Source organism: Rhodamnia argentea, chromosome 8 (genome assembly GCF_020921035.1).
Source record: "Rhodamnia argentea isolate NSW1041297 chromosome 8, ASM2092103v1, whole genome shotgun sequence".
Taxonomy (NCBI): Eukaryota; Viridiplantae; Streptophyta; class Magnoliopsida; order Myrtales; family Myrtaceae; genus Rhodamnia; species Rhodamnia argentea.
Genome location: NC_063157.1, coordinates 21,262,007 through 21,289,578, shown reverse-complemented (window position 1 = coordinate 21,289,578; position 27,572 = coordinate 21,262,007). Strand labels below are relative to the sequence as shown.

The window sequence follows — 27,572 nt, the reverse complement described above, 5'->3', positions numbered from 1 at the left end:
ACACATGTCAAGCGCCAGGTAATATGTTATCACAAAAAGTGAATGCGTTAAAAAAATCGAATAACATTTCCATTTTGATCACCAGACAATATTGTTTTATAAAAAGAACATCGTTTAATATAAGGCTTGAATTAATGTGGTATTTGATATAGCATTGTTTTAGCTTAAAAAAAAGGAAAATTGAAGCTTAGCATCATGTTCTTTCTGAATGTAAAAAAGGATGTGCATATCAAAGCTTCATCTGTTATTTAGAAATCTTTAGTACGTGAAAACACTTATCCGAACAGTCTTTTAGAAATCAAAAGGGTGAGAAGGAGGGATGAGTATCACAGATCTTTTATAGGCGTCATCGTAAATGTCATAGACCCAACTCAAAGGTCCAAAGTTGGCAAGCCCGTTACTGCAGCTTCACCAAGATGTCCTTGTACGCAATTTGATAACGAAGCAAGAGTCATTCAAAGATTCGCTCACAATATGAATGGAACCCGCGATTTTGTGAAAAAGAAGTGACCCTTTTCACCTTTAGACCAACCACCTTGGCGGACAAAGAAATACGAATCTTATTCTACAAGCTTATGTTAGGTAATTAAATAAGTTCATCAGAAGGAATTTAATGCCCAATTCTCTTTGGAGAGCTTTTGCCTTTTAGCATGCTTTTTCTCCTCTTTTTCTTCTTCTTCTTTTCAAACTAGTCAATCAGCGGTCTATGGTTGTTGGCCGTTTGCCGAACGCCACCGGTCACCGGTCGTCGGACGCAAAAGAAAAAAACGAAAAGAAAGAAAGAAAAAGCAAAAATATAAAAATGTAAAACCAAAATCAAAATTTCTTTTGAAAAAACTATAGAAATTATCTCCAATATATATATATATATATATATATATAAGTTTTTCTAAATTGGATTTAATATTCTGACCCAAAAAAAACTTGAATTTAATATTGAAGTATTTTAGCAATATGAGTCGAATTGGATATGGGTCGGGTGGGGTATGGGTCTCTAGATTTGGATTACATGGAAATAGATCAAAACGGATTAAATGAATTAATATGAGTTGAATCATTTTTTACTCGACTCAAACCCAATTCAATCCACCCATTTGACAGGTCTACTCATCGGGAGGAATTTATTTCCCAATTCCCTTTTGAGAGCTCTTGCTTTTCAGCATGGTTTTTCTCTAATTTTCTTCAAACTAAGCAGATGTGCAACCCTTGATTGTTTTGAGCCCTCCATTTTAACATGGACGAGTGTCTCCACATAGCCTCTCGCATGCTCCCCCAGTTGAGACTCCAATTTGCTTTTATTTAACTTTCACCTAATATTTTATACTTTCATGCATAGAGATAATGATTCCCCATCCCAATGGCCAACTCAGCTAGAGGTTTCTTTCATGGAAATAACTGCCTTCCTTCGACGTGATGACCATTCTTGAATTAGGGTTTTCATTGTCTTGATGTGCCCTTTTTGATCCAGTCCAAGAAGGTGGTCCGAAGATTGGAAAGGGGGGGAGGGGGGAAAAAAGCAGGAGTCTCAGTCTACGGAATTGTAATAACCCAATCCATCATCCTTCAATACTTTAAAGAACCCTAGATGAAGTAACATCTTCGCTATTAACGGTCTGCCTGGCTTCAAACATGTAGAACATTCTTCAAGGTCCAAGCCGTTGATTCAAAGGGCAAAGTCTTCGTCTAGACAGAGAAAACTTTCTCTGTACCGCACTCCCCATATATAAAACCTTTGAATTTCCAAGAAGCCGAGACTACGACCAATTCCTCGGTCTTCCTTCCTCGTACCGTGTTCAAGAGCACCCGAATACTTTGAATTGCACCGATTAAGTTTCCACAAAATTTCACCCCACAAACCCTACCAAAGCACCAAATTAAAGAGAGAAGAGAGAGAGAGAGAGAGAGTCCAAAAAGCAGCATTTACCTTCTCCCATTTAAATATATCATATCATGTCCTAAGTTGGCTCATTGATCTTCCCAAATCTCTGACAGCCAACGACCCATCAAACACAAACACTAAAAAAGAGAGAAACTTCAAAACCCCTCCGGAAAGAATGGACGACACCATAAATTTAATTCGTCGAGGTTGCAGGCTGGCCAGAGAGCTTGAGATCAACCTCCCCAACATGGCCAACCAACCAAGCCTTCTCGCCATCTCCTGTGAAGAGATCATCCAGGCCTTCGGCGTCATTCGAGAACGGCTCGGGCGTAATCCTCTAGATGCTGGCTCGGGCGGGTACCGTGAGATGCAAGAGCCACGCCATTCCGAGGTTCAAGCCGGCAGTGGTAGTAATAATATCGAGGAGTGGCTGAGGTTGCCAGGCTATGCGCAGGCGGTGAGCATTCTCCAGCAATCACAGCACTGGGCAGGGACGAGCGGCTCAAGAATGGGCAACATAGAGCGGCGAGAGGTGAGACCAGAAGTCGAGGGTGCGGCAGCGACAGTGGTGGGTCATTTTGTGGGAACTGGTGGTGGAGGGGAAGAGATGCAGGCAATGGATGTGTCATTAGGTCGTCGAAGATCTGCTACCTCCTCCTCAGAAAGAACAAGAAGAAGGTAATATAATTTCTTAACTTTTGACTCTGATGAAACGAATGTAGGTGGACCGAGTCATTTTTTTATCTGCCTTATAGTCTTCCTGATGAATAGATTGGATTAATTAGAGTTTCTTTGGGCGTAAGAGGAGATTAAAAGATGTTAAGTTCTGGCGTCAAGCTAGACAGTTTTGTTCATCAGTCTATTTATGTGTTTACAAATGTTCAACTTTAAAACCCAAGTCGTCATAAGTATGATATCGACGGGTTGAGTATAACGAAGTTACTCTCCTATATATCAAGCTTTTATCCTCACATAGTGTTGTTAAAGATGCAGTCTATATAATTTTTTGGCTTTTTACAAGTTAGTGCAGTCTCAACTCGGTTTAACCACTGTATTAGCATCATAGTTCCTTCTTCTGCTCTTAAATCTCACCTTCCCTTAGACGATTTCCTATCTCTTAACTAAAAATGTACAAAGAGTTTGGTAAATTTGAAAACCCAGTGCCATAACGTGAAATTTCAATCAAAACTTCCCCATGTTCCGATTATCTTGAAACAGTGCCGTTGTCCTCTTATCAATCTCACAACTTGACTTGGCACATAAATGTATGAATGCCATTCCCACATGAAATGTGAAAGCTAGACTATTTCGCAACCTAATCACTTGATCTTATTGGTGCTGATCGCCTTATCGGGCCAATGCTTGGTCGATGAATGTGGCTTGTTGGGTACCACTTGGAGCCTTTTGATAAGTCCCCAAATGATCAAAACACCCAGCAACTTTTGACTCATCCTATGTACGACCCAAGAACAGCCGAAAGCAACATAGGAACAAAGAGGGGAAAAGAGGCATGATAAAGAAAGCAAGAATTTCTGAGCTGTTTCTTGAAAAGGCTCCATCAAGACGTTACTTCTTAGTAAAGATCTCCCCCACGCTAAGCTCCACATCAGGCTTGTTCACTTCGTTATACTCTTTAAAAAAAACAAAAAAATCCCCTTGCTTCGGCAGCACTATCGTTGACTTGCTGAGGCCACCCAGTTTCGTGAAAATTGACGAGCAAGTACGAGGATGTTACGCACCTCATTAGTTACGTCCTTAACGACAAGCTCTCTATTCTAGTTGTACTTTCTGTTAGCATCGAGATGAACAAGCGTTTGGCCATTGGATCTCTGGTGAATATACTTGGAAAATGTTATAATTTTTTTTATCTTTTTGGTATAATTTTTTTTGTAATTTCTTTATTCCAGAAATAGTGACGCAGAGAAATGGACGATTAGGGTTCCGGCACCAAGAATGGGCAACACGGAGCTTCCGCCAGAGGATGGTTACACTTGGAGAAAGTATGGTCAAAAGGAGATTCTTGGGTCAAAGTTCCCGAGGTATGTCGTTGACCCGGCCTTACCCTCCTCCCTTTTGCCCTAATCACACGTCGATAATACCGCTTTCCAGGAAAATGGCATCCTAAATTCGTAGAAACCATGCTCGTATTACGGTCAAATATTTACTTGTGAAATAATTAGAGCCTCAGGACTCGAATTAATTACATCATTACATCTTAGGACGGTCTATGAAGATGATGCTCTCATTTATATTGTCTATGGTAAATTAATGGACACGAGTTGACACGTTCAAAGTCTTCAACCACATCTTCCGTTGACCAAGCCCCCAATGTTTTTTAAGCTCTAATATCTGGTCGTCCTCATTCTTTACTCCATTTTCTCTGGAAATAGTATTGCGCAATGAGTACCGATAAATTATCGTGTATAGAATGCCCGTTCAACCCGACGTCGATGGATCCATTAACTTCTTCCTTTTTTTCAATGGTCAAATGGTGTCTGAGTCGGTTTCTACGCATCTTTACTGGATTGATTAAGTTTGATTTCTTGCTGAGGCCGCCATGAAAAGGGAAAGGCATGTTGTAGAGGTCAGGTGATATAAAGCAAGAGTATCTCTTATAGACATGAATATACTTTCTTTGAAAGACATTGTACACATATTTTCGTGGTGGGGTCTAACGTAATCTTCGCAAATTTAGAAGATCAGATCGAATCCAACGAGACTTTGACCCGTATTTTACCAATTAAAGTTGACTAGTCAGCATCAAATTAGGGAACATCGATGTCAGGAGGAAGTGCCGAACGGTATGCTAATTCGCCGGTCATCATGACTTGAAAGAATGCCCCTAAAATTGAACGAAGCATTTTGACCAGAACAACACATAGTACGATGAGAGATCTTGTATGTTACATTATTACTAGCAAATACCACTGACTTAGAAGGAATTATTCGACAAGAATAATCATTAATTAAGGGTTAATTTGCCCCTTATAAATGAAGGGGATCTCAGTTCTTTATGAAAATCCCTTGAGGAAATCCTTGTTTCCATGATAGATGTGTGTGAAAGCTTATGCACAAATGCATGTGAATTGTAGAGTTTTAAATAGAAAGAACAATCTTTCAATACGGCGGTGTAGCAGGCAATGTTGAAGTGTAAATTTCTCTCTCGTAGGGGCTACTACAGGTGTACACATCAAAAGTTGTACCATTGCTCCGCCAAGAAGCAAGTGCAGCGGCTCGACAGCGACCCATTCACGTTCGAGGTCACGTACCGCGGCGACCACACGTGCCATATGTCCTCGACCACGCCATCGATTCTGCCCCCGCCCCCTCCCCCGCCAGCTTCGCTAGAGGCGGCTCACGTCGCGACCACGCAGCCAATTTCGGCATCCGCCCCGGTCCCGCCAAGCAGATGGCTGCCGCTGGACTTCGGCATGGGCAGCGCGGGTGGAAGCAGAAACATGGCGATCGGGGGCAGCGGGAGCGGGAGCGGGAGCGGCAGCGAGGCGGGTCCTTCTACCGGCGGAAGTAGACGTGGTAAGGAAGTTGAGTATCCACTAGTGGCAGATTTGGCCGATGTAATGTTCAATTCTGGCAGCAGCAGTACCAACAGCATGGACTTCATCTTCCCAGCTTCCAAGGAAGATAAAAAGGACGAAGATAATGGAAAAGATTGATGAGCACCGAGAAGACAAGGGAAGTAGTTGCTTAGATGACATTTTTTTTCTGGTGACATTCTGAATAATTGCTTTTAATCGATGAATTGTGCATTCATAATTGGCATTTTCCATGATGCCATCATATTGTAATTTTTTTTATAATTCCAGGCACATTCTTTAGGACCCAATGTAACAAAACATTAGGGACTTCGATTTGTCGCCCATTTACTAGCTTTTGATAGTGAGAGGTACAAGGCTTAAAAACTTTTGTACAATGTGTAGGAAGAGAGTGATTACCAGAGAGAAGAAGAGATTGATATCAAAGTGATGTGACGAAATCTTGTTACTGAATGCTGAGATGTAGAATTCTATTATTTCGTGTCCAGAGAATACAGATTTCTTTTCCTGTTAGTAGGTGCAATAGAGCTGTTGGTTAAAAAAAAAAAAAAAACCGATGTTTTGTTTCCAGATAATTTGTTGGGAATTCACCGGTGCTATTATGAAATTGCCAACTTTTTATATTGGTTACGACCACACAAAAAAAAACCCAAATTGGTTTACCCGACAAATTTATCATAAACTATTTTTTTGACCATCAAAAATCCCAAATTGATACACTTGCGATGAATTTATCATTTCTCCATTAAATTTGGTTAATATCACGAAAAATCTCAAACCGATACAGATGTGACAAACAGATGATAAACTCTTTAATTACCACGTGTCATCCAACTCAACATTATGATGATAAAATGTAACTAAAACTAACGAGTTTGGGATTTTCAATTGTCAAAAATTTAGTTTTGGATAAATTTGTTATAGGTGTATTAGTTTGAGATTTTTTATTGTAAAAAAATAATCCGGAATAAATTTATTACAAGTGTACCGGTTTGGATTTTTTCGTGATATTAACTCTTTTCGATAATTTGCAAATTAGCATCTTTTGCATTACCTACGGACTTTTTCTTTTATATAAATTATCAACTATTCTAATTTGCCAACTCTTACATGGAAAAACCCACCTAAATTAGAATGATTTACCAGTTTTTGTCGTATTACATTACGACCTTGAGCTAGGCATGGATGATCAACTCTTGTATGAGTTGCTTATCAACGTCTATTTTTTTTTTTTAAATTCGCCAACTTTTCTATTAAGTTACTAACTTTTATTTGCCTTAATTAGCAACTCCTTACAATTACAAACTATTTTGGAGATTATCGACCTAAATTAGTATTGGAAAATATAGTAGCAATGTAGTCGGACTTTGAGGCGTGTAATCACTTTCTTTTAGGATCAATTTGCCCCATGAAGTTGCTGCGGGTTTCTAGTAAATTTCCTTTATGATACAACAAAGTCACGGTGAGAATATTGGATAGTAATTCTAGTAAATCGCCTAAAACTCTCTGTGAAACAATGAAAGATTGATGTCTCTCTTTTGAAGGAAAATGAAAAAAATGAAAAGTTACTTCTGAAAATGAACAGAACTCTCCATTATATAATACTAATACAACACACTTCTTGATGTCCGAACTTCCCATACAAACACACCTATTCATGTCCGAAAAGTAGCAATTCGGACATAACTGTTTGTGTGTGAAAACTGCCGTTCGGACATACCTATTCATGTTCAAACTAGCTAATTCGGACAAACACAACCTTTCATTGTCCGAAAACTGTCGCGTCTAAAAATTGTAACTCTTAATTGTATAAAATTCGAAATTAAATAATAATAAAATAGAAATTAACTTTAACTCCTACTTGAATAGTCGCACTGTTTCGATAGGGTTCAATAGTTAATTATTATTACTATTTCGAAAAATAAAATAATAAAATTTTTTTTGAATAGTCCCAAATTTGGACCGTGACCGCACAAGTGTGGCAAGTGCTAAGTGCATCTAATAATCACATAATCACACACACATCCGCACACGGGTATAGTGGAGTCCATCCCACTTGCCTATTTCTTTATTTTGAAAGACTATAATAACCTTCTAACTAATAAAGAAACTTGCACTCTTCTTTCTATTATATGTGGGATTAGAAAGACAACTTTTTGTTTTGTTTGTTTTACAAACAAATTTCAACAATTAGTGTATTCACTCGCAAAATTAGGTACCACTTATATGTTAGTAGCGCTCCGAATTAAGAACGCATGAAATAAAAATAAAATCCAAAAACTGGCTATTATAAACTTCACCGCGAATAACCGATAACTTTGAACTATTATGAGATTGATTGGAAATAAATTAATCTTAATAGATTAAAACCTTAATTATCCCTCGGAGATCGATTAATTGATAAACATTTCCTAAAATAAAAATCCGGAACATAAAATCTAATGGCCCAACTCAAACTCTTCCCAAATAAACTTAGAAAAAAAAAAGCAGATTTTACAAGCGGGATACGCAATCACATCGAGTCGTCAAAGAAGAGAAAATTCAGCTCCTTTTTTTTTTCCAATTTTTCTTTCTCTTCTTTTTGGTTCTAGAACATCCATTCCACTTTCCTCAAAGCATGTATGCTGTCACTTCCCAACAAGACCCAAGTCCAACATGTCGAAAAGTACGCATTTCTCAGAACATGGGAACAAAACATAGAGCGGAACCCTAAAGAGAGGTGCGTGCGAACGGGAATTCCGCGAAAAACCAGCTTCAGCTACCTCTGGAAAGTTGCCTCTCATGATCGAGAAAGGAGGTGCCTTTTTTTGACAACTTGGAAGATCCAATCCATGTGGATTGAATCTGAGCGAAAGTGATGATGCCTCCGGCTTTCACACGTTAGTCACGATGGTAATGTCTCGCAAACGGTGTTGATCGTCGAAACACGCCTCTTTCGTCAAGACACGCATGGTCCTGTCTTGTGAAATTTAAGACGGGATCTTTGGTTGGGGACCGAGGCCGGGTGGTCACGAACTCAGGCGCAAAAGGGATCGAGGAACCAACATGGGGGTGTGTACTGACTCGGTCATGATCTTTCAATAAATAGGAGGAGTCATCGAAGCACACCTTGAAATTTCTCATGATGTGCAATTTTTGGACGAGGGGTCGGTCCTTCGGAAAATGGGTTACATGTGAGTTGTCGCAATCAGTTCCTTCATTGTCTGGCCAACAACTGAAGGACGACTAGAATGTGATTTTTTTAAGGTTCGTGATTTGCTGTGGAAAGTGGGTCTTCTGGAATCATTTAACATCACGATCATGATGTGATGACCCAATTGGCCCCCCAATCTTTCTGTGATATACGCCATGCCTTGGGCAATAGGTAATGCCCTTTTTTCTGTTCATACGAGGATTCGGATCTGGACAAGCACAATCGAGAACCACGATTGTCCCGATCACTGTGCGTCTGCAAGTTTCATCAAGAGTTGCTCCTGGTAAGATAAACTATTCTAGTTTCTAGACGTCCATGCCGTGTTCCGCTCGATTCAAAGCATGAAACCACTTCAACGTTTTGTCTTTCTCCATGTTCATCCATGGATGGTCGATGGGTTCAAGTGGGAACGCTTGAAAAATGATGACAACCACACACTCCAGGATGCCTAACTAAAAGGCTGAAATCCATGACAAAAGCAATAGTTGGAACAGTTTGATTGAGAGAGAGAGCGAGACGTTTTCTTTGTCTCTATGTCCTAGTTTTCTCTCCTCGTTTTGCTTCTTGTTTCACCAGATTTCCACTTTAATTCTTTGCGTACTCTTGGTCCTTGATAATCTCACTTTTGGCGACAGCCATGTCCCCACTTGCTTTTAACATCATCTTCTTGTGGAAGAAATCGATTCTTATACTCCCTCAAGATAAAATACCTAGCAACTTCTTGGAAGACTGCCTTATGATTTGATGTGTTTTAAGGTGCAGTGGGGACCAAAACGCACATCATATAGCGTTTCCTTTCGAACATCGACCCCCTTTAATTCTCAAGACATCTCATTCTCAAGTTAAATTCTAGTTAGGATTATGTCGATTGTATTTCTTTTCAAGCATCCGTTCAAGATAATCATCTAGAAAACTCATGGTCTTTAATACCATATAGTGTAAAGCGACGACTATACACGCTAACAAAAGAAAAATTGTGAATTTCAAAAATTGTAGTTTAATTTTTCGTTAAGTATCGCGTCGATGCAACCGAGAATACCAAACATTATCCGGATCCAAAGCATATTCATTTTGTTCTGTTCACTCGTTTCTTTCCGCATCTTAGGGTTTGAAATATTAAGAGTATCGACTGGGTCCCATTTGCGTGGAAAAGAAGTTCCACTAATGAAGACATCAAATGATTAAAGCATACTTTTCTTCTCCGAGGCCAAACGGTTTTAGCTCATGATGGGACTTGATCAAAAGAGAAATGCAAACAAAAGGATCCATCGTAATCATTCACCATGTAATTAATCCGACAAGCAACACCATCCTTTCATAGAAAGCTGTTATTTCCCATGGAACAAAAGGAAAGATCAAAGGCACTTCCCAGACTAAACTGGGCTTTTATTTACACCAAAGTTAATTTCTATGCTCTCTCACCTCACTGGCAAAGGAACTCAGTGTCCTCAATGGGGAATTCGTCGTCGAAGCTAACACCGCTTCGCAGAAATTCCAACTCGTAGCCAAGAGAATCGTCAACATCCCCAAAACCCATCCTTGCTGAGGAAACTGAAGCTGGGTCATTTGGCTGATGATGACACGACTCAAGACCCGCGAGGAGAAAGGAGTCCCTGGACGAAACATTGTCGTTGGTTAGGTCGCTTTTGGCTTCTTCCCTGAGCTCTTGCTTTACGGGGAAAGATTCACCGACACAAGTGTCGGAATCTGTGATGAGCATTCGTGGAACCTTGATGTTGTCCCTGCTGCAGGTGTGGACTCCAATGTATGTGATGTGGAACATCTGAGGATCCTCCTCCATTCTTTGGACCTGTTTGAGCGCTTTGCAGTCTTGGTCATGCTTGTGCGTGCACCTGAAGTAGCTCCTGCAGTCGCATAACATGATACAGAAAAGAAATTTAGTGATCATCTTTCAGCTTGGTTTCTAAACTAAGTGGCTATTGCTTATGCTGTGCAAATAAAGCATTCTTTTTTTTTGCCTTTTTGGGCATAATTAAGAGGCGACCAAGATTCAAGAACAGTGATTTTCTTGTGGGTCAAGAATTTGAAAATACTTGAAGGTACAGACCTTGGGTACTTGGCGTTGAGGATCACCTTTTGGCCATATTTTCTCCATGCATGATTGTCTTCAACAGTGGAAGAGACTGTCATCCACGCCTGAGATGCCTTCCTGCGAGCACAAAACGAAAAAGGAAAATTCGAAAGCATTAAACCCCAGATCATAAACTGGTGGATAATTTGGCTGCTGCAGGATTTTTAATCCGAAAATCATCATCCCAAGAACTTGAAATAAATGATGAATCCGCCGATCACAGTTGCCGTACAGTCGGGTACCGGAAGGCAATTGTGAGTATCAATCAGCGCATCCATGGTGAATCTGTGTGAAGAAGATGAAACATTTCGAACTCCTCAAAATTCTGAGCCCATTTTTTTTTTTTTTTGTTCAGCTTCATTAGTTCAGCGATGACGAAAACCCCAAGAAAACAAAAAAGGGTATCCGAAAAGGGCGAAAATTAATCAACAAGTGAACCTTTCTTGGTCGTACCTCCTCTTGTGACAACCCCTCCGACCCTTCAGATCGACCCTCTTCTTGCTCTTGCTGGACTCGCCGGAGCACGGCGAGACCTGGCGGTCGTGACCAGCACACGCAGACTCGCGGCAAGAGCCGAGGACAGAGAGGCCTTCGTCGAAGGATCTCAAGATCTTCCCCAGCAGCTCATCGGGCGACGGCCCGGAGCGATCGGAACCGTCCCGACTCGGCGGGTTCTTGAGCAGAAGCTGGAACTGGACCGCCGCGCTCTGCCCTTGAAGCAGCAACTCCTCCATCACCCTCCTCTCCGGCCGATCAGCCCCCATTACCTTTTGCCTGTCCTTCTCTCCCTCCTCTCTTCTCGGGGAGGTTGGCTGGAGAGCTCAGAGTCACTCGAAAGGGCGAGGGACGAAGGAAAGAGAGCGGCAAATGAGCGGAAAATGAGAGGAAAAGCGACGTTTATTTATTTCGAGACTTCGAAAGGATAGAGAGAAAGAACGAGGAAACATCCGACAGAAAACAAAAAGGATAAAATAATAATCAAAAAGGCGTGGTGGTGGTGGTGGACTGGTGCTGCTTACAAAACGGTGCGTGACGCGTACGGGGTGATTCGCCGCTGACGTCAGCCTCTAATTGGCCCCCACACTTCAATCCCCTTGCCCTTGGCCTACCTCATGTGCCCAATAAAAAAAAGGTGGGAACGTGCATGAGAAACGATAGGTCGAACCGGTCTAAGCAAAAGAAAACAAATTGCAGAATTTTGGCAACAATAATCAGATTTTTTTTTTAATTGAGAATATTTTTTTTTTGTTTTGGTCAATAAATTTAGAAGATTCAAAAGCTTTGTTTAAAAGGGTCCAATCGTTTTTTTTTTTTTTCTCTTTTTTGGATTCTTTACAGAAAGAGTGAGCTTGCAGTTGAGATAAGAACGGCCACGCAAGAGACCGACGCACTGTTTTTCGACTTTATCTTCTTACTACCCCTTTACTCACTTAGTGCTTAGTACTACTCCTTTTGTGTCTTCCGACTCTGTACCAAGAAAAAAAAAAGAAAGAGGGTCGGCTTGGCCCCCTCATAATGCAAGAACATTTCACAAAGATTTCCGAAACTTCGGTTAACTTTTGCGCACCTTCAATTATTGTCTCCGGCGAATGTTATGCTTTCCCCCCCGGCGGAAAAAATTTGCATTTCGAGGTATCATATCGGCTACTCCTTTTCTTTTCTTTTTTCTGAAACTTTAACCATCAAAGATCGATTGGCCTCTAGAACGACGGCATGAATTTTATACCGGTTTCCATGCACTTGCTCGTGTTGAAGATTTCTAGTTTCTTACAATGACATTACTATCGACATCTAGATACATCTTCTGATTTTCATAACTTTTATCCACTTAAAAGGGTGTGTTTTTTTTTTTTTTTGTAGGGGGGGGGGGGGTGGTGTTGGACTTTTTCCAAGTCACTAATTGGTGTCTCGATCGATCATGTTTTCATTTTTTTCCTTACATGCGACTTTTTCTTGACTGAAAGGAAAATAGTTAAAGCCTGAAAACGCCATGTAAAGAAGAAAACGGAGCATAAGCAGACAAGAGAACGGCACGAAAATGTCAAAGCGGCATGATGTTTGGTGCGTATCCTAATCTTTCCAGTACAAGATCGGATTTGAAAGCTAAAAGAACTTGTGTGTTGAGAGATAACATTTCTGCTTTGAACCTTTTATCTCCAATTGGCCGTCCCAAATCCACGTGAAACCCTAGGCTTCCTTAATCATGTCGTCGATGTCCATAATTAGGATTATTCTAATGTTAATGTGCAATTTACCTGCCGATCCTCGAGGCCCTTTTGTGTGCTTTAACTCGTAGATGCGTGGTGAATAGGGACAAAAACGGTGGAGCAATTTGTCAAGTTGGATTTGGAAGCAAGGACCCTCTTTTCTTCGTTTATCTTCTTATCTTTCCAATCTCTTTCGGTTGGCAAGTTTGGCATGTCTCGAGCTTTGACGGCACTCGAACCACGACAATATAGGTTCGAGAAAGAAAATCTCTGTGCCTTTTGCATTTTATCGGGACCGTTATCTAAAAAGTCATAAACCTATTGTCATTTGGCTAATTCAGTCTTAAACCGTTCAAATTTGTCAATTGAATCCTAAACCTATTGCCATTTGGCTAATTCGGTCCTAAATCGTTCCATTTTGCCAATGAAGCCCTAAACATTTTGATACTTCGCTAATTGAATCCATCCGACTAGTTTTAACTAGAAATCGATGACTTGAAAGCTGGTGGTACCAAAAGGGCGATTGATGCCAATGTGGATAAATTTTCATATTTTTTTTAAGAAATATTTTTTCTATTTTTTTTATTTTTTTCATTTCCTTTTTATTTTTCTTTCTATTTTTTTCTTATCAAGTTCGGCGAGGCCTCGCCGACCACACGCGAGGGTCGGCGACCCTCGCTAGACTTGATAGAAAAGGAACGAAAATAAAGAAATAAAAAGGAAAAATTAAAATTTTAAATTTTAAATAAATTGTCCAAGTCAATGATTTCGAGTTAAAAATGGCCGGATAGATTCAATTGGTAAAGTGCCAAACGGTTTAGGGCTTAAGTAGCAAAATCGAAAGGTTTATGACTGAATTAACTAAAGTAAGATAGGTTTAAATTTTTTTGGACAACTTTTCCCATTCTATTTTTAGCAACCGAAATCTTCATAAGATATGGATATTGACACATAAATTCAGGCATAATCTATCACTGGGCAAGTGATTCTTCCGTCGTTCACGGACAATTGCTTCGCCTAATTCTTTTGAATCTCCACTAACCAATTACGTTACGGCCATTGAACAATCTCTTTTGACAAATAGGAAAAAAAAATGCTCGTTTTTAGCGATCAAAGAAACTTAATCGAGAATCGGAATATCTTACACTGAGGCCGTCTTAACCGGTTCATTCGAAGCTTCTGACAACAGAGTACACATTCAGTGAAGAGGCCTTCTTAACTGGTTCATAAGTACTCGACCAAAAAAAAAAAAACTGACTGATAGGTAAGGTCCACCCCCTGAGTGGTCACCATCCCGTTTGCTTGCTCCTTACGAGGTTTCGGCCCACGTGGAATGGGGTCGATTGCTACATCTGTCGTCAGAGCAAAGCACTCTTGAAAACAGAGAAATTATTCAAACAACCTTAAATTTATTATACGGATACCAATTCAGTCATGAACTTTTCAATTTCACCAATTTAATTTCAAACCCTTGCGCGATATTCCAACGTAATCTTTCCGATCAATTTTTACAGGACATCCTTAACTTGGCGGTGTGCCACGGAGAACGATCGGTGATGATTGGACTATGACATTGACAATTTTCGGTGAAAATCGCCTAGTGAGTCTTAATTATAATTTCGCGTAGATATCAAAACAAAATTGACAAAATTTAAAATTTTATAACCGAATTGGCATCCGCACTCGAAATGAATTTCTGCTCTAGAATTACCTCTGGAGCAAAAATCCGTTTGATAATGCAACTTATGCAAGAAAAATTTGTTTGGTTACGTGGCACTATATTTCTATTTCCGAAACAAATTTCTACTTTCGGAATTGTTTATGAGCCAATTCCATAAATTAAAAAAGTTACTTCTCTTTTAGAAGTAGAAATCTCTCAACATCAATATTTCTCTTATTTTGACTTATTTTCATTTTCAGCGCCTCTTTCTCCCAACCACGCCGTTGCTCCCCACCGTTGCCAACAGCCGCCCTCGCCAACCACCGCCACCCACTACTACCCCCCGCCTATTGCCGCCGCGACAACCACGACACGTCGTTGCACCGCCGCCACCGGACGTCATCGCCAATCGTTGACCACCGCCGTTGGAGTAAAAAATAAATAATAATTTTTTATTTTTAAAAAGAAAATAATTTTTTAATAGTAAAAATTATTTTCAATGAAATTTAAAAAAAAATTAGAAATGAAGTAGAGATTTTTCGGCTATTGGCAATAATTTTTCATAGAATATTTTGTGTTAATAATGTTTCAAAAGTAAAATATTTCAACCGTTACTAAACGAATTTCTATTCCAAAATTAAACATTTTGTCCTTTTATTAAACGATTTTCTTTGATTAGAAATCAACTTCTAGAACAGAAGTAAGAAAATCAACTTCTGGTTAAAAATTAATTTTTGAAACAAAAGTATTGTCATGTGCGCCCCAAGATAGCCATAAGGCGATGATATCGTCATAAGGTCCCTTTGATCCGACCAGGAACTCTACAGTGTCGTTTTTGGAAGAGAAAAATTAAATTTGCATTTATTTTTCGGACCTCTCTCTATGACACCACCACCTATTGTTCATACAATAAATGTTGCTAAGCTTTTCGATCATTAAATGGGCTTGAGACGGGAGGAGTTTTCCCACGGGCCGTTGGACGAATTTATTCGGATATGTAATAAACTTAGGAATTTAGGCTTGGAAATTGAATAATTTAAAAAATATTTTCAAAACAATAATCATTTATATTATTTACTAAATGATTTTTTTTTTGCAAAAATATTTAGATATGAATTAATGTAAACAATGAAGTTTTATTCATGAATTAATTATTTCAAGCAATATGAGCTATTATTTTTTAATTTTTTTAATTATTTGTTTTTCAGAAGTGAATATAGCTTTATGATATTTGTGCATTTATACTATGAACACTTCAGCCTAATTCCCTAAAAAAATCCAACTTTAGGTTTAGTCTCAAATCCACTCCAAACTTTTTTTGTCCCGGTAAAAACCCTCAACTTTAGGTTTAGTTTCAATTCTGCCCCGAACTTCTTTTTGATTTGAAAAAAAAAACCCCAAATTTTAGGTATAGTACCAAATCTGCTCTGAATTTTGTTTAAAATCATAAATTTTCAATGTATTTTTAAATCTATCCAGTGGTCCAGTTCCAATATGAAGTGGCATTTTCACGTTGATAAAAACACTTACATTAGCAAAGTAATGGGCAATAAGTACGGGCTGACGTGGCATTTCTACGTGGATATTAAATCTGCCCCAACAAATAAATTCTCCAAGGTGAAACAACTCTAGGGTCTGAAAATTATAAACGACTAAGGGCGATATTTGGACAGAGGGATAATGGAGTAAATATGAGATTATATTAAAAATTGGTGATTTTTTCTTAGATAAAAATTTTTTTAGGGTAGATTTGGGATTGAGACTAAAGCTTGGGATCTTTTATGAGATAAGAAAAAATCTGGGGTAGATTTGAGGCTGAACATAATATTAATGATTTTTTTCTAAGATAAACAAATTGTTTGAGAAAAGACTTGAAACTTGATATAAAGCTGGTAAGTCTTTTAGAGAATTTAGCGGAATAGATTCATTGAATCCGACCGAGTTGTCGTCGACATGTCACTGTCCATGACAAGGACAATAAGTGAGAGAGTATGAGAGGCAAAGGTGAGTGGGGGATTCCCCTGCACATTGAATTCAATTCTCACTAAATGCTAACAAGGACGAGGTTGGAGAGGAACAATTATAGATAGCAGTATGGCACCATGATGCTAGCCGTCCTTTTTCTTACTTAATATATTCCATTACTAGAAGTTTTTGACATTTCAAATGTCAATTACGTACGTAATAAGAACGGATAATATTTCGAAAATTAATCTTTTAAAATAACAACTCAACTAGTAACTTCATATGCTTCTTAAGAAGCGCCTCGCAATTTTTACAATCGTGGAGCGTAATTTCTAGAGAGATGTCTTATGGGCGAAACGAAGAGGTCTTTTTTTTTAAGATACTAATGCCACGTGGCCACAAACCCAAGTGCCGGGTAGGATCTTCCTCGTCGGATCGGAATTTTGTTGATGACGAGCTTGGACTAGGCTGCACCTAAACCGTCGATTAACCAAATTGTAACCTAAAAGGCCCGATTGATTAATAACCAAAACGTGTACTTATTCCTGTTTGCCATATTTCCAGTGAATTTATTTTAATAAAAAAAAGAGCATTTATGCTGTTAAAATTACTTGTACTTTTTTCTCAATTGAGCAAACCATACATTCATCCAGCATGAAACAATGGTTTTAGCAGACGCATTGTCCATCTCCCTCTCCTTTAATCCTCATTACTTGGCCAAAATAAAAACCACGGAAAAGATTCAAAATTTCCGGTTCGGTTCGGTTAGGTTTTTTTTTACACTCCAATGATCACGAAGTTTTCTATTTTCTTGAGATTGGACATTTTAACCGCTCGAAATCACATCATAAATTCTAATTAATTTTATATGTTAATTAAAACAGGGACGAGGACAAAAGTCGGTGAATTATTATATTGTGAAGCGACACGTGTAGCTGATTTAGATCGCGTTTTCGTCAAATCCATCGATTCCCCTTCGGTAAATAAAACATCATTAATTGCAAGTCGTTTTCCTATAGTATGGACGGTAGGGCGAGTACAATAATGACATCCGTAAACTCTTCTAAATAAATACCGAATTAGTCATATTAGACATTAGATTATGATGGCGGGATTTAACATCATTATTAAGCTAACCCACGCCAATCGTTGATGGGCTAGTTTTTTGGGCCTAATGGGCTAGTTTGTTGGGCCTAATTACACGTAGAGATTGCCCCTTAGATCCAACGGCTGGGAGTCGCTCAGAAAAACAACCTTTTTCGTTCGTCGACTCACCTGATCGCCACACTCCACCAATCGGAAGGAAGAAGCGTATACCTTCTAGAAGTCGCTGCGGTGCGCCGTCCTCTGTTCATTTGCCTCGTTGACCCTCGACGTCGTCCGAAAGCAGAGATTCTCTCATTAAAGAGCCCCGAAGCTTCGCGAAATTAGGGTTTTGCGTTCCAATTTGGGGAGATCGATACGAGTAACTAGAGAGAGAGAGAGAGAAATGGCATCAATAGCATCGTCCGGTGGATCTGGTCTGTTCAAATTCCTCAAGCCTAGGCTGCGACCTCAGTCGGACGACGTCCAGGCCGCCGCCATGTGGGGTGTCGCCGCCGCCACCACCGCTCTTTACCTAATCCAGGTTAGTTCTCACTTTAGTTTATCATCGTGGATCATCGAGGAACGAGCAATGAGAAGCTTGTTCGATTTGATCTGGTGTATGTTTTGGGGGCTTGGTTGTTTCCATCTGGATGCGGCGGTGTTGAGTTTTGTTTGATTGGCATTAGCTAATTGCGCTGGTTTTCAACGTTATTGATTTTTTTTTTTAAATTCGTGTTAGCTAATGTAATTTTGTCGAATTTTATGAGCTAATTGTGTTTTTGTCGACTATTTGATAGTGTGTTAAGATTCAGTCCTCATGCTGTGCTGCTTTATCGTCTTCCTAGCATTTGTCTGATTTCATGCACTTTGATTAGTTGCCAATGCGCGGGGTTATGTTTGGATCATGTTTTGAGAATGTATTCCTCGCAAAGTTCTGGGAGGTTTTGTAAAATTCCCATCTTTCATCCAATTTTATCTGGGATCTATGTGTGTTTATCGGATTGGGAGTTTTTTCATGGATCCAAGCGATTGAACTTGTCAAACTTCCATTGCAAGTACATCATTGCAAGGATAAAGGCTCACATTGTGAGATTTTTGTTTCATTATGTGGGTATGAATCAAAGCTGGCTTAATGAGATACGACCATATGGGATAACATTTGACACTTCAGTTTTGAGGTGGTGGGAAACAGTATTAGGTTGTTAAACTCATGTTGCTCAAGCTTACCCCTTTACATGCATCTCGATTTATTTTTTCTTGCTTTTTTTGCAACCTTTGAATGATGGATGTCTTAAGAACTTGCCACCAAACTGATTATACTATAACACATCGGCTGATCGTGGCTAAAGGCCTGTCAATTTAATTCTTGCATACTGTACCTGAAGTCATGTGGAGGCTTGTTAACGTCCATCAAGTTGACCTCTTTTGTTGATGGTCAAGAAGTATGACGATGTTGAAGTAGAGCAATAGTGTCTACTTTTGTAGTTACAATATTTGGTTCTGTGGTTTAACTCGACTACTAGGCCACTGGTTGATGCAATGATAATTTGTTACTCAAAATTGGCCAATAAATCAGCTGTTGACCTTGGAGACATAGGTTACCTTATGTAACTTATAAACAGTAGTAGATCAGCTGTCAACCTTGTTGATCTGGGGTACCCTGTAATGCTGTTGATATTAACTTGTGAGAGATGCTCTGGATCAGCATTCTTCTTTATGTTGTTTCTGGGCATGAGAGACGTTTTCTTCTATGTATTGAGAAGTTTCTTGTGTTGCTGCGGTTGGTGATCTCATTGGAGTTTCTCTATCAGCTCCTTTATTCCATTTTCTCCTTCATTTCTTGTAGGCTGATGTCAGGTCCTATTTATTGAAAATATTAAAATATACGTGTGATGGATTTTCCTGAATGAGCATGGCTGAATTTGTGTTTCAAAATATTAATAATTCTCTCCTTTCCATTGCAGCCATTTGATTGGTTGAAGAAAACTTTCTTCGAGAAACCAGAGCCTGAAGGCAAGTGATTTGGGGAGTTAAAGTTGGGCAATTCCGATTTTGTCATTGCCTTTTCTCCTTTCTTTTGAGAGAGTTCATGAACAAAAGTGAACTTGAATAATGCAGTTTCAGTTGCCAGTACCATTCTGGGGCCTTTTTCGGCATTAAATTCCAGATTATTCAATGAATACTTTGTCTTCGAGAGCACTCTTTAATTCTTTAATCTCCCTCTGGTCCCTTTTTTTCTTTTTTTGCCATCGCGTGTTGCAGCAATCATCGATGGCCATAACAGGTGAAAAAGTTTGATCAGCTGAATGCTTCTGGGCCTAATGCATCTTAAGAATGAGATACGCACTGTGCCGCCTTTCAAAATGGTATAGAGTAAAGATCATACTGTTATGTGATGACTTTTTGGTAAGGAAGGGGAGGGCTGGGGGGTTCTGATACTCAGCCCACCCGCAGCGTGAAGTAGGGTCAATGTTACTTCATTGGGACATCTTTGGAGAACTGTAGTTGGATTTGTTTGCACATTTGCCCAGCGGAGCTGGTGAGCACTGGATTTCACGAATCAAAGCTGCAGGGGAGATTGGGATTCTTTTTAACAATAATCGGTAAGCCCCAAAATCATCAATGTTACAGGGGAATGAGTCTTTTCCTAGTAAGGCAGTTTTTGATCATGCAGAGACTGGAAAGAGTTCCAAGGCTTGCTCTTTGCAAGCAGAAAGAGGAAAATGGCTAATTCCCTAAAAAATCTTCGGACTTTAGGCGAAATCTTTATTATGCTCCAAACTTTCTTTTGACTTGAAAAATAATCTCAAACTTTTACTCCTTAACTCTCAATTTGTCTCTGCGTGAAAAAGCCGTCACTAGTTTTTTTAAAATTGTTAACATTGGGTTTAATTAAAAGTTCATCATTAGAATTTGCAACTTTGTTAATATCATTATCTTCGTATGAAATAATAGCGGCTTTCTGATATCAATAGTAAATTTCGAATAAATTAGTGGCTTTTTTTAGATGCGCGGGCAGATTTAGAGTTAGAGCGATTGTTTATGATTTTATTTAGATAAAAAAAAATTGAGATAGAATTGAGATTTAATTTAAAATGGGATTTTTTTTAGGGAAGTAGGTCAAGAAAAAAATGGAAGGTCAAAGAGTTATGGAAATAAAAAGATACCGTGAATAAATTACATTTACTGCTGATCATCTACCATTCAACCCGCGGTAGGTACCCTGTTGACAGTATTGACCGAGAGCTCCAAGCCAAATCTATAAGGAGAGGCTTCCTCCTTATTGACACGGCCGACGAGATATGTAATTAAGAGTAAGTTGCTCAAGATGCATAATAACTTTCAACACGAAAAATTAATATACATGATTAAAGACATTAAAGCATGGCAAATTTTTATTATACTTGATGAGTTTTGATACAAGAAAGTAGGAAAAATTTACGCAGTCAGTAATTTCTATTTTTCCGGAAACGGCTACAATGTCGGTCCATTCACGGCGGCGAAGGGCGGCAGAGAGGTGCCACAGGCTGACCGGCGCGCGGTGAAGCTCGGCGAAAGTTCTATCGCTCAACATTGTGTTTGTGGGATTGTTTGCGTGTCGAAGAGAGAGAAAAAGTGCTGAGCTTAAAAAAAAAATGGGGAAAACGACGGAAAAGGAAAGCAAAAAGTGTGTGATCGAGTGCGTCAATTGGTAAAAGTTTGGATCCAAAGAGTGTCACTTGGCGAGCAGCCATCGCCCGGCAGTCAATTCTCGTCCCGGCAAAAAAAAAAAAAAAAAAAACAAAGGGAAGAAGACAAGTCAGCGTTTGGTTGGACGATGGACACGTGTCCGGAAGAGCAACGAACCCGCGCGGCAACAAGCGCGCCTCCTCCAACAGCTCCCAACGGACCAGTTCCAAGCCGCACACTCATATTCCCATCTCCTCCTTAGGGAAAAATCCAAAAAAGGGCCCGAAGTCTTCCGATTTTCTCAAATAAGGGCCCTAAGTGAACACTGTTTCAAAAAAGGGCCCGAAGTCCTCATATTTTTTCAAATAAGGGCCCCAAGTGAACACTGTTTCAAATAAGGGCTTGAAATGACTATAAAATTTCAAAAAAGGGCCTGATTTAAGGGCATTTTAGTCTTTTTACTTATTTAATTTTTTTTTATTATTATTTTATTTGTTATCTGTTTTATCACCAGAAAAAAAAAAAAAAAAAAAAAAAAAACGTCAACAGGACCTTCACAGGCGGGAGGGGCAGCCCTCCCGCCTCGTGGCCACCGCCCCACCGCCGGAGGGCTGTGGCAGCAAAGCCTGGCGGGGTCGCCGGCGCCTCGGCGAGCGCCGGCGACCCCGCCCTCAGGCGAGGGCCTCGGCCCTCGCCAAAACCGGGAGAGGGTCGGGCCCTCTCCGGATCTGGGTGAGGGGCCGGCGGTCCCCGCCCGGATCGGGACCGCCCGGCCGTCGCCCGGACTGGGTCGGGGTCGCCCGGTCAAGGCGACCCCCACCGGCCGACGGGCGACGGCCGGCGATCCGGGAGAGGGCCCGACCCTCTCCCGGTTTTGGCGAGGGCCGAGGCCCTCGCCTCGACCGGGCGGGGTCGCCGGCGCGCGCCGGCGACCCCACCAGCCTTCTCCCCGCCCGCCGACCCCCCACCGGCGGTGGGGCCGGCGGCGGGCCGGCGGCCACAAAGGGAGGGGGCCTCCCGCCTGTGAAGGTTTTTTTGTTTTTTTTTGTTTTTTTTATTTACATAAATCGGAGAAAAGAGAAAAAATGAATAAAAAAATTAAAATGTGAAATGACGAAAACGCCCTTCAGGCCGGACCCTTTTTTGAAACATTATGATCACTTCGGGCCCTTAATTGAAACATATTATGTCACTTTGAGCCCTTATTTGAAGCATAGTTCACTTGGGGCCCTTATTTGAGAAAATTTGAAGACTTCGTGCCCTTTTTTGGATTTTTCCCTCCTCCTTATTCTTTTCGAAACAAAAATATCTTCGTTTTTCTTGTTATTAAAACATCATTAATTAACTTTTTTGTGTCCGGCTCCTTTGTACCTAGCTTTTTGAATGATCAATATATACTTACCTTAAAAAAAAAAAAACATCATTAATTATCTGCTCTCCAAACACTATCTAAACGATTGAAATAAATAAATAAATATAAGATTATGTTTGAAAATCGAAAAGTAGGAAATATGTTCCATGCTTCGAAATGGAAATACTCTTACTTCGAAATAAATAAATAAATAAAGCTCCATGTGTCGAAATAGAAATATTTTCCGACCAAAAAATAAAATAAAAATAGAAATGCTCGTATTTCGAAATATAAGAAAAAATAAATCTTAAGGGCTTGCTAAACACACTTTTTTTTTTTTTGGGTCCAAGCTTGCTAAACACACTTAACAAGTAAGTAGTTGGGCAACCCAAAAATAAATAGAAAAGGAAAAAGGAAAGTCGATGAGAGGAAAATCCAGGATATTCCCACGTGGGCCTCCCTATTAACCGTCAGATTCACATTCGCCCAACCCTCCTCTCCTATTTATACGCTGCGTCCCAGCAGCTCACGCCCTTTTCTCCTTCCTTCCTTCCTTCCTTTGTTGTTCTTCTTCTTCTTCGCACTCTCTTGTGACAGCCATCTTCACCTCGGAGTCTCGTCCGAGCTTCTCATCTGTAAGTCCGCATTTTGTCTTCTCACGGCGTTGTCCGTTCCTTTTTCTCTTCCGCTTTCGTTGTTTCTGTTCCCGGCTCGTATCTCCTCTTCGAGCGGCGGAGGTCGCTTGTCGTTGCATGCAGAGGCTAAATAGATGGAATCTTTGCTACGTTTAACATCTTATTCTCGCTGATCTTTTTGTTCCTGGGATAATTGATGTTGTTTGCTTAATATTAGATGGTGTTTTGGGCCTTTTTGTTTGGAAAAGGATGTTTTTTTTTTTTTTCTATCTTTTCCTTCTTTGTGTCTCTTGTCTCTGCGTTTTGAGGTGGTTTTTGGATGTGGAGTGATTGATATGTGCTGTGTGTTGAGGTTCTTGAAGCTGAAGCTTGAAGGAAGGGAGGGAGAGAGAGATGGAGGCGGAGTTGGTGGAGGTGTTTCAAGTGGCGAGCAAAGCTGCGGACGCGACGGCTGTGAATGGGAAAGGTGGAGGAGACGACGAGGAACGGCAATGCATCGACGCCTTGAAGCGCCTCAAGTCCTTCCCTGTCACTTATCAAGTCCTCGTCTCCACTCAGGTGCATCCCTATTCTTCATCTCCTTTTCCAATTTTACTTCTCTCACTTGGCTCGTGGCTCAATTTGATTCTGCTCGCTCGCGTGCTTGTTTTTCATTGTCCCTCTGTTATGGTCGTGGTTCTGTTATCAGCTGAGCAGGAGCTGTAAGAGTGAGTTTTCTTCAATTGTGCTTTGTTTGTTGAACAATTAGATGAGGAGGCTCGATGCTGTATGCTGTTCTGCTTTCGGCGTTTGTTTATGTAGAATGTGGTTATCAATGAAATTGTCTCTCTCTTTTCCGTAAATTAGTTTCTCTTTACGAGTACCGTGGAGCTTTAGATTGTGCTTGCTGTTTGACGTATTTAATGTGAGTAAATGCAATGGAATATAGTCAAGGGCGGCGTCAGATAGGATTTCTAACTGCGCTGTTGAGACCACACATTTATTTTTGTGAAAACGGTCAACCAAAGATTTTATTTTCTTTTCTGTAAACATATGTTTCGGTATTTAATTTTGAGGAGATCCCACCAAGTGAGACTTTTCAATTCTAATTTTTCCCAGGAAACCGGTTAAACAAGTTCGAGTTTCCTTGAAAAAAATTTGAGGTGGATAAGCCACCGTTTGGTTTTGCAATATCATAGTACTGTCACCTGCTCATTTCCCTATAGGCTATTCAAGATAGCAGCTTACCCCCAGTGACATGAAGGGAAGGCTGTAAATCTCTCGTTTAATTGTTCAAAATCAATGAAATAGTAGGAAGGCTTAGTAATGGGTAATTGCGGATTTTTTACCTACCCAAGTAGTTCATGAATCTTGGTTGGCATAACAAGTCTCAGAGCGAAAGCTTTGAACTTTATTACATGCATCAATCGAGTATGAAGATTACAATAGTGACTTCACATTGAGCTGCAAAATTATGACCATTGAGTTTTAGCCCTCTGAACAGAACGAGTAGTCCCTAGCATGCAAACAGCTATCTTTCATAACATGAGTTATACTGGAAGAGCTATTTGGCATGTCTTAAACGAAAAATTAGGCCTTAACTGTAATGAAGTAAGCTTTCGCCAACTCTGTTCAGCAAAAATAGGTTTCCAAGGCCTTCCATGATCCAGCTACTGAAGTTTTATCACCTGCATATTCATACTCAAATGGCAAGAGTCCTTCATCATATCATAATTCGGAGTTCATAATGTCTGCTATAATTTGCATGTGCCTCTGCCTTTGTGCTTACTTGCCTCACTCATTCGTATGCTTACATGGTTGAAAATTCTAAGGTTGGGAAAGGTCTTAGACGCCTTACAAAACATCCTAGGAAGAAGATACAAGCTTTTGCTTCCGACTTGATTCAGCTATGGAAGCAGATTGTTATGGAAGAATCAAATGGATGCAAGAAGAATGTCAGTGTGGATCATAATGAGTCTGCAAAAGCCGGGGAAAACAAGGTTAAAAAATCCTCCTCTTTCCGGATTGAGGGGATTCCTAAGTCTGAAGCGACAAAGGTAAGGAAAACAGAGCGAAATGGTACTCCTGGTTCTGAGAAGATCTCAAGGTTGGATGTTGGTGTCACTGAGAAAGCGGTCTGTAATAGGAATCTGCAAGGAAGTGACAAGGTTGAAACAATAACTGCGACTAAGGAACAGAAGCCAAATTGCGACGTGAACAAATCGTCACCTAATCCTGCTGAGCTGCTGTCTGCTTCTGTGACTAAATGCGACGACCCGATGAGGGACAGAGTCCGGGAACTTCTATTTGAGGCTCTGTCCAGAGTTTCTGGTGAAGCCAGCAAAGACATCGTTAACGAAGTGAATGCTTGTGACCCATCTAGCATCGCTGCTTCAGTTGAGTCAACCATGTTCCAAAGTTGGGGTCGTATGAACGGCGCCCATAAGGTGAAGTACAGGTCCATAATGTTTAATATTAAGGATCCCAACAACCTGGATTTCAGGAGAAAAGTTCTTCTTGGTTATATCAATCCGGAGAGGCTTCTAAACATGACCACGGAAGAAATGGCTAGTGACGAGAGGCAACTTCAAAATCAACAGATAAAGCAGAAAGCTTTGTTCGAGTGTGAGCTAGGAGCTGGACCAAAAGCCACAACTGATCAATTCAAGTGTGGCCGGTGCGGCCAGAGAAAATGCACTTACTACCAGATGCAGACGAGGAGCGCGGACGAACCAATGACGACATACGTCACTTGTGTTAACTGCAATAACCATTGGAAGTTTTGTTAAGATCACTTGGTTAGGAGCTGTTAGGGCGTTGATGGCATGACTGGTTCATTGCACTCTGCATTCTTAGAAGAGAGAGGTTTAGCCTATTTAATCTTTTAGGGTAGTTAATTTTGTGAACTGCGAGTTTGAGCAGCTCATCGTTACTGGATTTATAGGAACGTGTCCTAGTTAGTGTTCGTTAACTCTGTTGAGCTACCTATATCAGATCGGATGGAGCTATTATTTGTTTGTGCTATTGTTAAAATATGAGGTTCTCTGTTTTTCTCTTTTTTCTTTAGTACTATTTCTGAGTTTCTGTTTTGCCTATGAGATTCTTGAGCAAAGTTCATCTTGCCCCTTTTGAAAAGCACAGTGAATGTTCTTGGTGACCAACTGAAATGCTGGAACGTTGTCAGAGATTCTCTTCTGACCGTGGGATACCAAATCAATTGGGATACCAAAACAGGAGTGCGTACATCTCCCTAAAGGCAAAAAGACTTACTTTTCGACTAGAAGCATGCAACTGCCGAGAAACAGTTTGTTCACTTTCTGAAAAAGAAAAATAAAAAGCACACTTTCGAACCGCATCATTGGTTTTCTCTATAGGCAAAGGTATTTTTTCTTACCCAACCTTTCGAAATTATTGAAAGGGAAAGGAGCTGAATTACAATCAACAAAAGCTGTCAGCATCGTCCAGCCACGTGTCCAAAGTTAGTGAGAAGCTGTCTGTGTCTCACGTTCCTTGAGAGCCTGGAAAACCTCGGAGCTCTTGTCAAAGATTCGAGCCCTCCTGCTGTAATCCGTCGGCTCTTTCCCTTCGTCATCTCCCATGATCGCCTCTCTCTCCAGACACTCCAACAACTCCGCCACTCCTTGCACCCTGCATTTCTCTGACCAATTCCTCATCTCGTTCCATTCCCTTTCTTCCACCAGCTCCGCCACGGGACCAGGACCTGGCGACGAACTTGCACACCGGGCCGCTAGCCCAATATCCGCCCCGTTCCATTGCTTCTTATGGAGCTTCAGGAATGACCCAGATGATGGAACAGACAGATTTCGAGCATGGACATCGGTTTTCTGGTGGGAAACGATACAACCACCCAGGGCACGCCCGTGGGCATTCCAGAAAGTGGTCTCCATGTTTGACTTCTCGATTCGAGTAGAGACGATGCAGTGCTATCTTCTGAGATAGAGAGGCAAGCGTATGGCGATTCCTAGACTTATATAAGAGTTCAGGTGTCCTGAAACTGTGGCCTCCACAGTTGTACACGTGTCGGCGCTGCAGTTAATGAGTGAAAAGTTGGCAGCAGTGGCAGACGGCACGCGATTCAAAGTTTTGGTCTGGTCCGAAGAGGTCACTGTCGATATCGTTCTCATCACTTACGTAAACGCGACGTGGAATGAGCATTTTTGGTGGTTGCAGTCTTTTTACTGATTCTTTGTCTTTCGCTCGCACCAGAGCCATACAAGATTCGTTGCATGATTTTAAAGGGCGGCTTTCTGCAATCGCTTTGCAATTTGCTTCTTTCCTTTT

At 40.5% G+C, this 27,572-nt stretch overlaps 4 protein-coding genes across 7 annotated transcripts; 2 read left to right on the top strand and 2 right to left on the bottom strand.

Annotated features, from left to right (window-relative positions):
• Nucleotides 1-1,884: 1,884 nt before the first annotated feature.
• On the top strand, nucleotides 1,885-26,599 carry LOC115748111 (transcription elongation factor TFIIS-like). 4 transcript variants are annotated; one of them, XM_048284656.1, is made up of 3 exons: nucleotides 1,885-1,904; nucleotides 23,671-23,849; nucleotides 25,103-26,599. In XM_048284656.1, the coding sequence occupies exons 2-3, from the start codon at nucleotides 23,685-23,687 to the stop codon at nucleotides 26,057-26,059; spliced, it is 1,122 nt and encodes a 373-aa protein (XP_048140613.1). In that variant the 5' UTR covers nucleotides 1,885-1,904; nucleotides 23,671-23,684; the 3' UTR covers nucleotides 26,060-26,599. The 4 variants fall into 4 exon arrangements, with proteins under 4 accessions (XP_048140613.1, XP_048140612.1, XP_048140611.1 ...); XM_048284655.1 differs by having other exon boundaries at nucleotides 1,889-1,904; nucleotides 23,667-23,849; XM_048284654.1 differs by lacking the exon at nucleotides 1,885-1,904 and adding an exon at nucleotides 23,229-23,291 and having other exon boundaries at nucleotides 23,644-23,849.
• LOC115748113 (WRKY transcription factor 55) lies at nucleotides 1,913-5,872 on the top strand. The gene is made up of 3 exons (XM_030684522.2): nucleotides 1,913-2,557; nucleotides 3,787-3,918; nucleotides 5,049-5,872. Exons 1-3 carry the CDS (start codon nucleotides 2,055-2,057, stop codon nucleotides 5,551-5,553), a joined length of 1,140 nt encoding a protein of 379 aa, XP_030540382.2. The 5' UTR covers nucleotides 1,913-2,054; the 3' UTR covers nucleotides 5,554-5,872.
• On the bottom strand, nucleotides 9,878-11,482 carry LOC115748112 (WRKY DNA-binding transcription factor 70-like). Its single transcript, XM_030684521.2, has 3 exons — nucleotides 11,172-11,482; nucleotides 10,695-10,796; nucleotides 9,878-10,491 (listed from the first exon to the last, which is right to left on the bottom strand). The coding sequence occupies exons 1-3, from the start codon at nucleotides 11,480-11,482 to the stop codon at nucleotides 10,050-10,052; spliced, it is 855 nt and encodes a 284-aa protein (XP_030540381.2). The 3' UTR covers nucleotides 9,878-10,049.
• On the bottom strand, nucleotides 26,522-27,249 carry LOC115748228. Its single transcript, XM_030684691.2, has one exon. The coding sequence runs from the start codon at nucleotides 27,176-27,178 to the stop codon at nucleotides 26,750-26,752; it is 429 nt and encodes a 142-aa protein (XP_030540551.1). The 5' UTR covers nucleotides 27,179-27,249; the 3' UTR covers nucleotides 26,522-26,749.
• Nucleotides 27,250-27,572: the final 323 nt, after the last annotated feature.

What these genes read in the sequence shown, in the direction of transcription:
- LOC115748113 (XM_030684522.2), top strand. Translation starts at nt 2,055, where the DNA reads ATGGACGACACCATAAATTTAATTCGTCGAGGTTGCAGGCTGGCCAGA. An exon ending in TCAGAAAGAACAAGAAGAAG is followed by an intron (nt 2,558 to 3,786) that starts GTAATATAATTT and finishes TCTTTATTCCAG; the next exon opens with AAATAGTGACGCAGAGAAAT. An exon ending in CTTGGGTCAAAGTTCCCGAG is followed by an intron (nt 3,919 to 5,048) that starts GTATGTCGTTGA and finishes TCTCTCTCGTAG; the next exon opens with GGGCTACTACAGGTGTACAC.
- LOC115748112 (XM_030684521.2), bottom strand. Translation starts at nt 11,482, where the DNA reads ATGGGGGCTGATCGGCCGGAGAGGAGGGTGATGGAGGAGTTGCTGCTT. An exon ending in AGGGGTTGTCACAAGAGGAG is followed by an intron (nt 10,797 to 11,171) that starts GTACGACCAAGA and finishes TTGTGCTCGCAG; the next exon opens with GAAGGCATCTCAGGCGTGGA. An exon ending in CTCAACGCCAAGTACCCAAG is followed by an intron (nt 10,492 to 10,694) that starts GTCTGTACCTTC and finishes ATGCGACTGCAG; the next exon opens with GAGCTACTTCAGGTGCACGC.
- LOC115748111 (XM_048284656.1), top strand. Translation starts at nt 23,685, where the DNA reads ATGGAGGCGGAGTTGGTGGAGGTGTTTCAAGTGGCGAGCAAAGCTGCG. An exon ending in AAGTCCTCGTCTCCACTCAG is followed by an intron (nt 23,850 to 25,102) that starts GTGCATCCCTAT and finishes GAAAATTCTAAG; the next exon opens with GTTGGGAAAGGTCTTAGACG.
- LOC115748228 (XM_030684691.2), bottom strand. Translation starts at nt 27,178, where the DNA reads ATGGAGACCACTTTCTGGAATGCCCACGGGCGTGCCCTGGGTGGTTGT.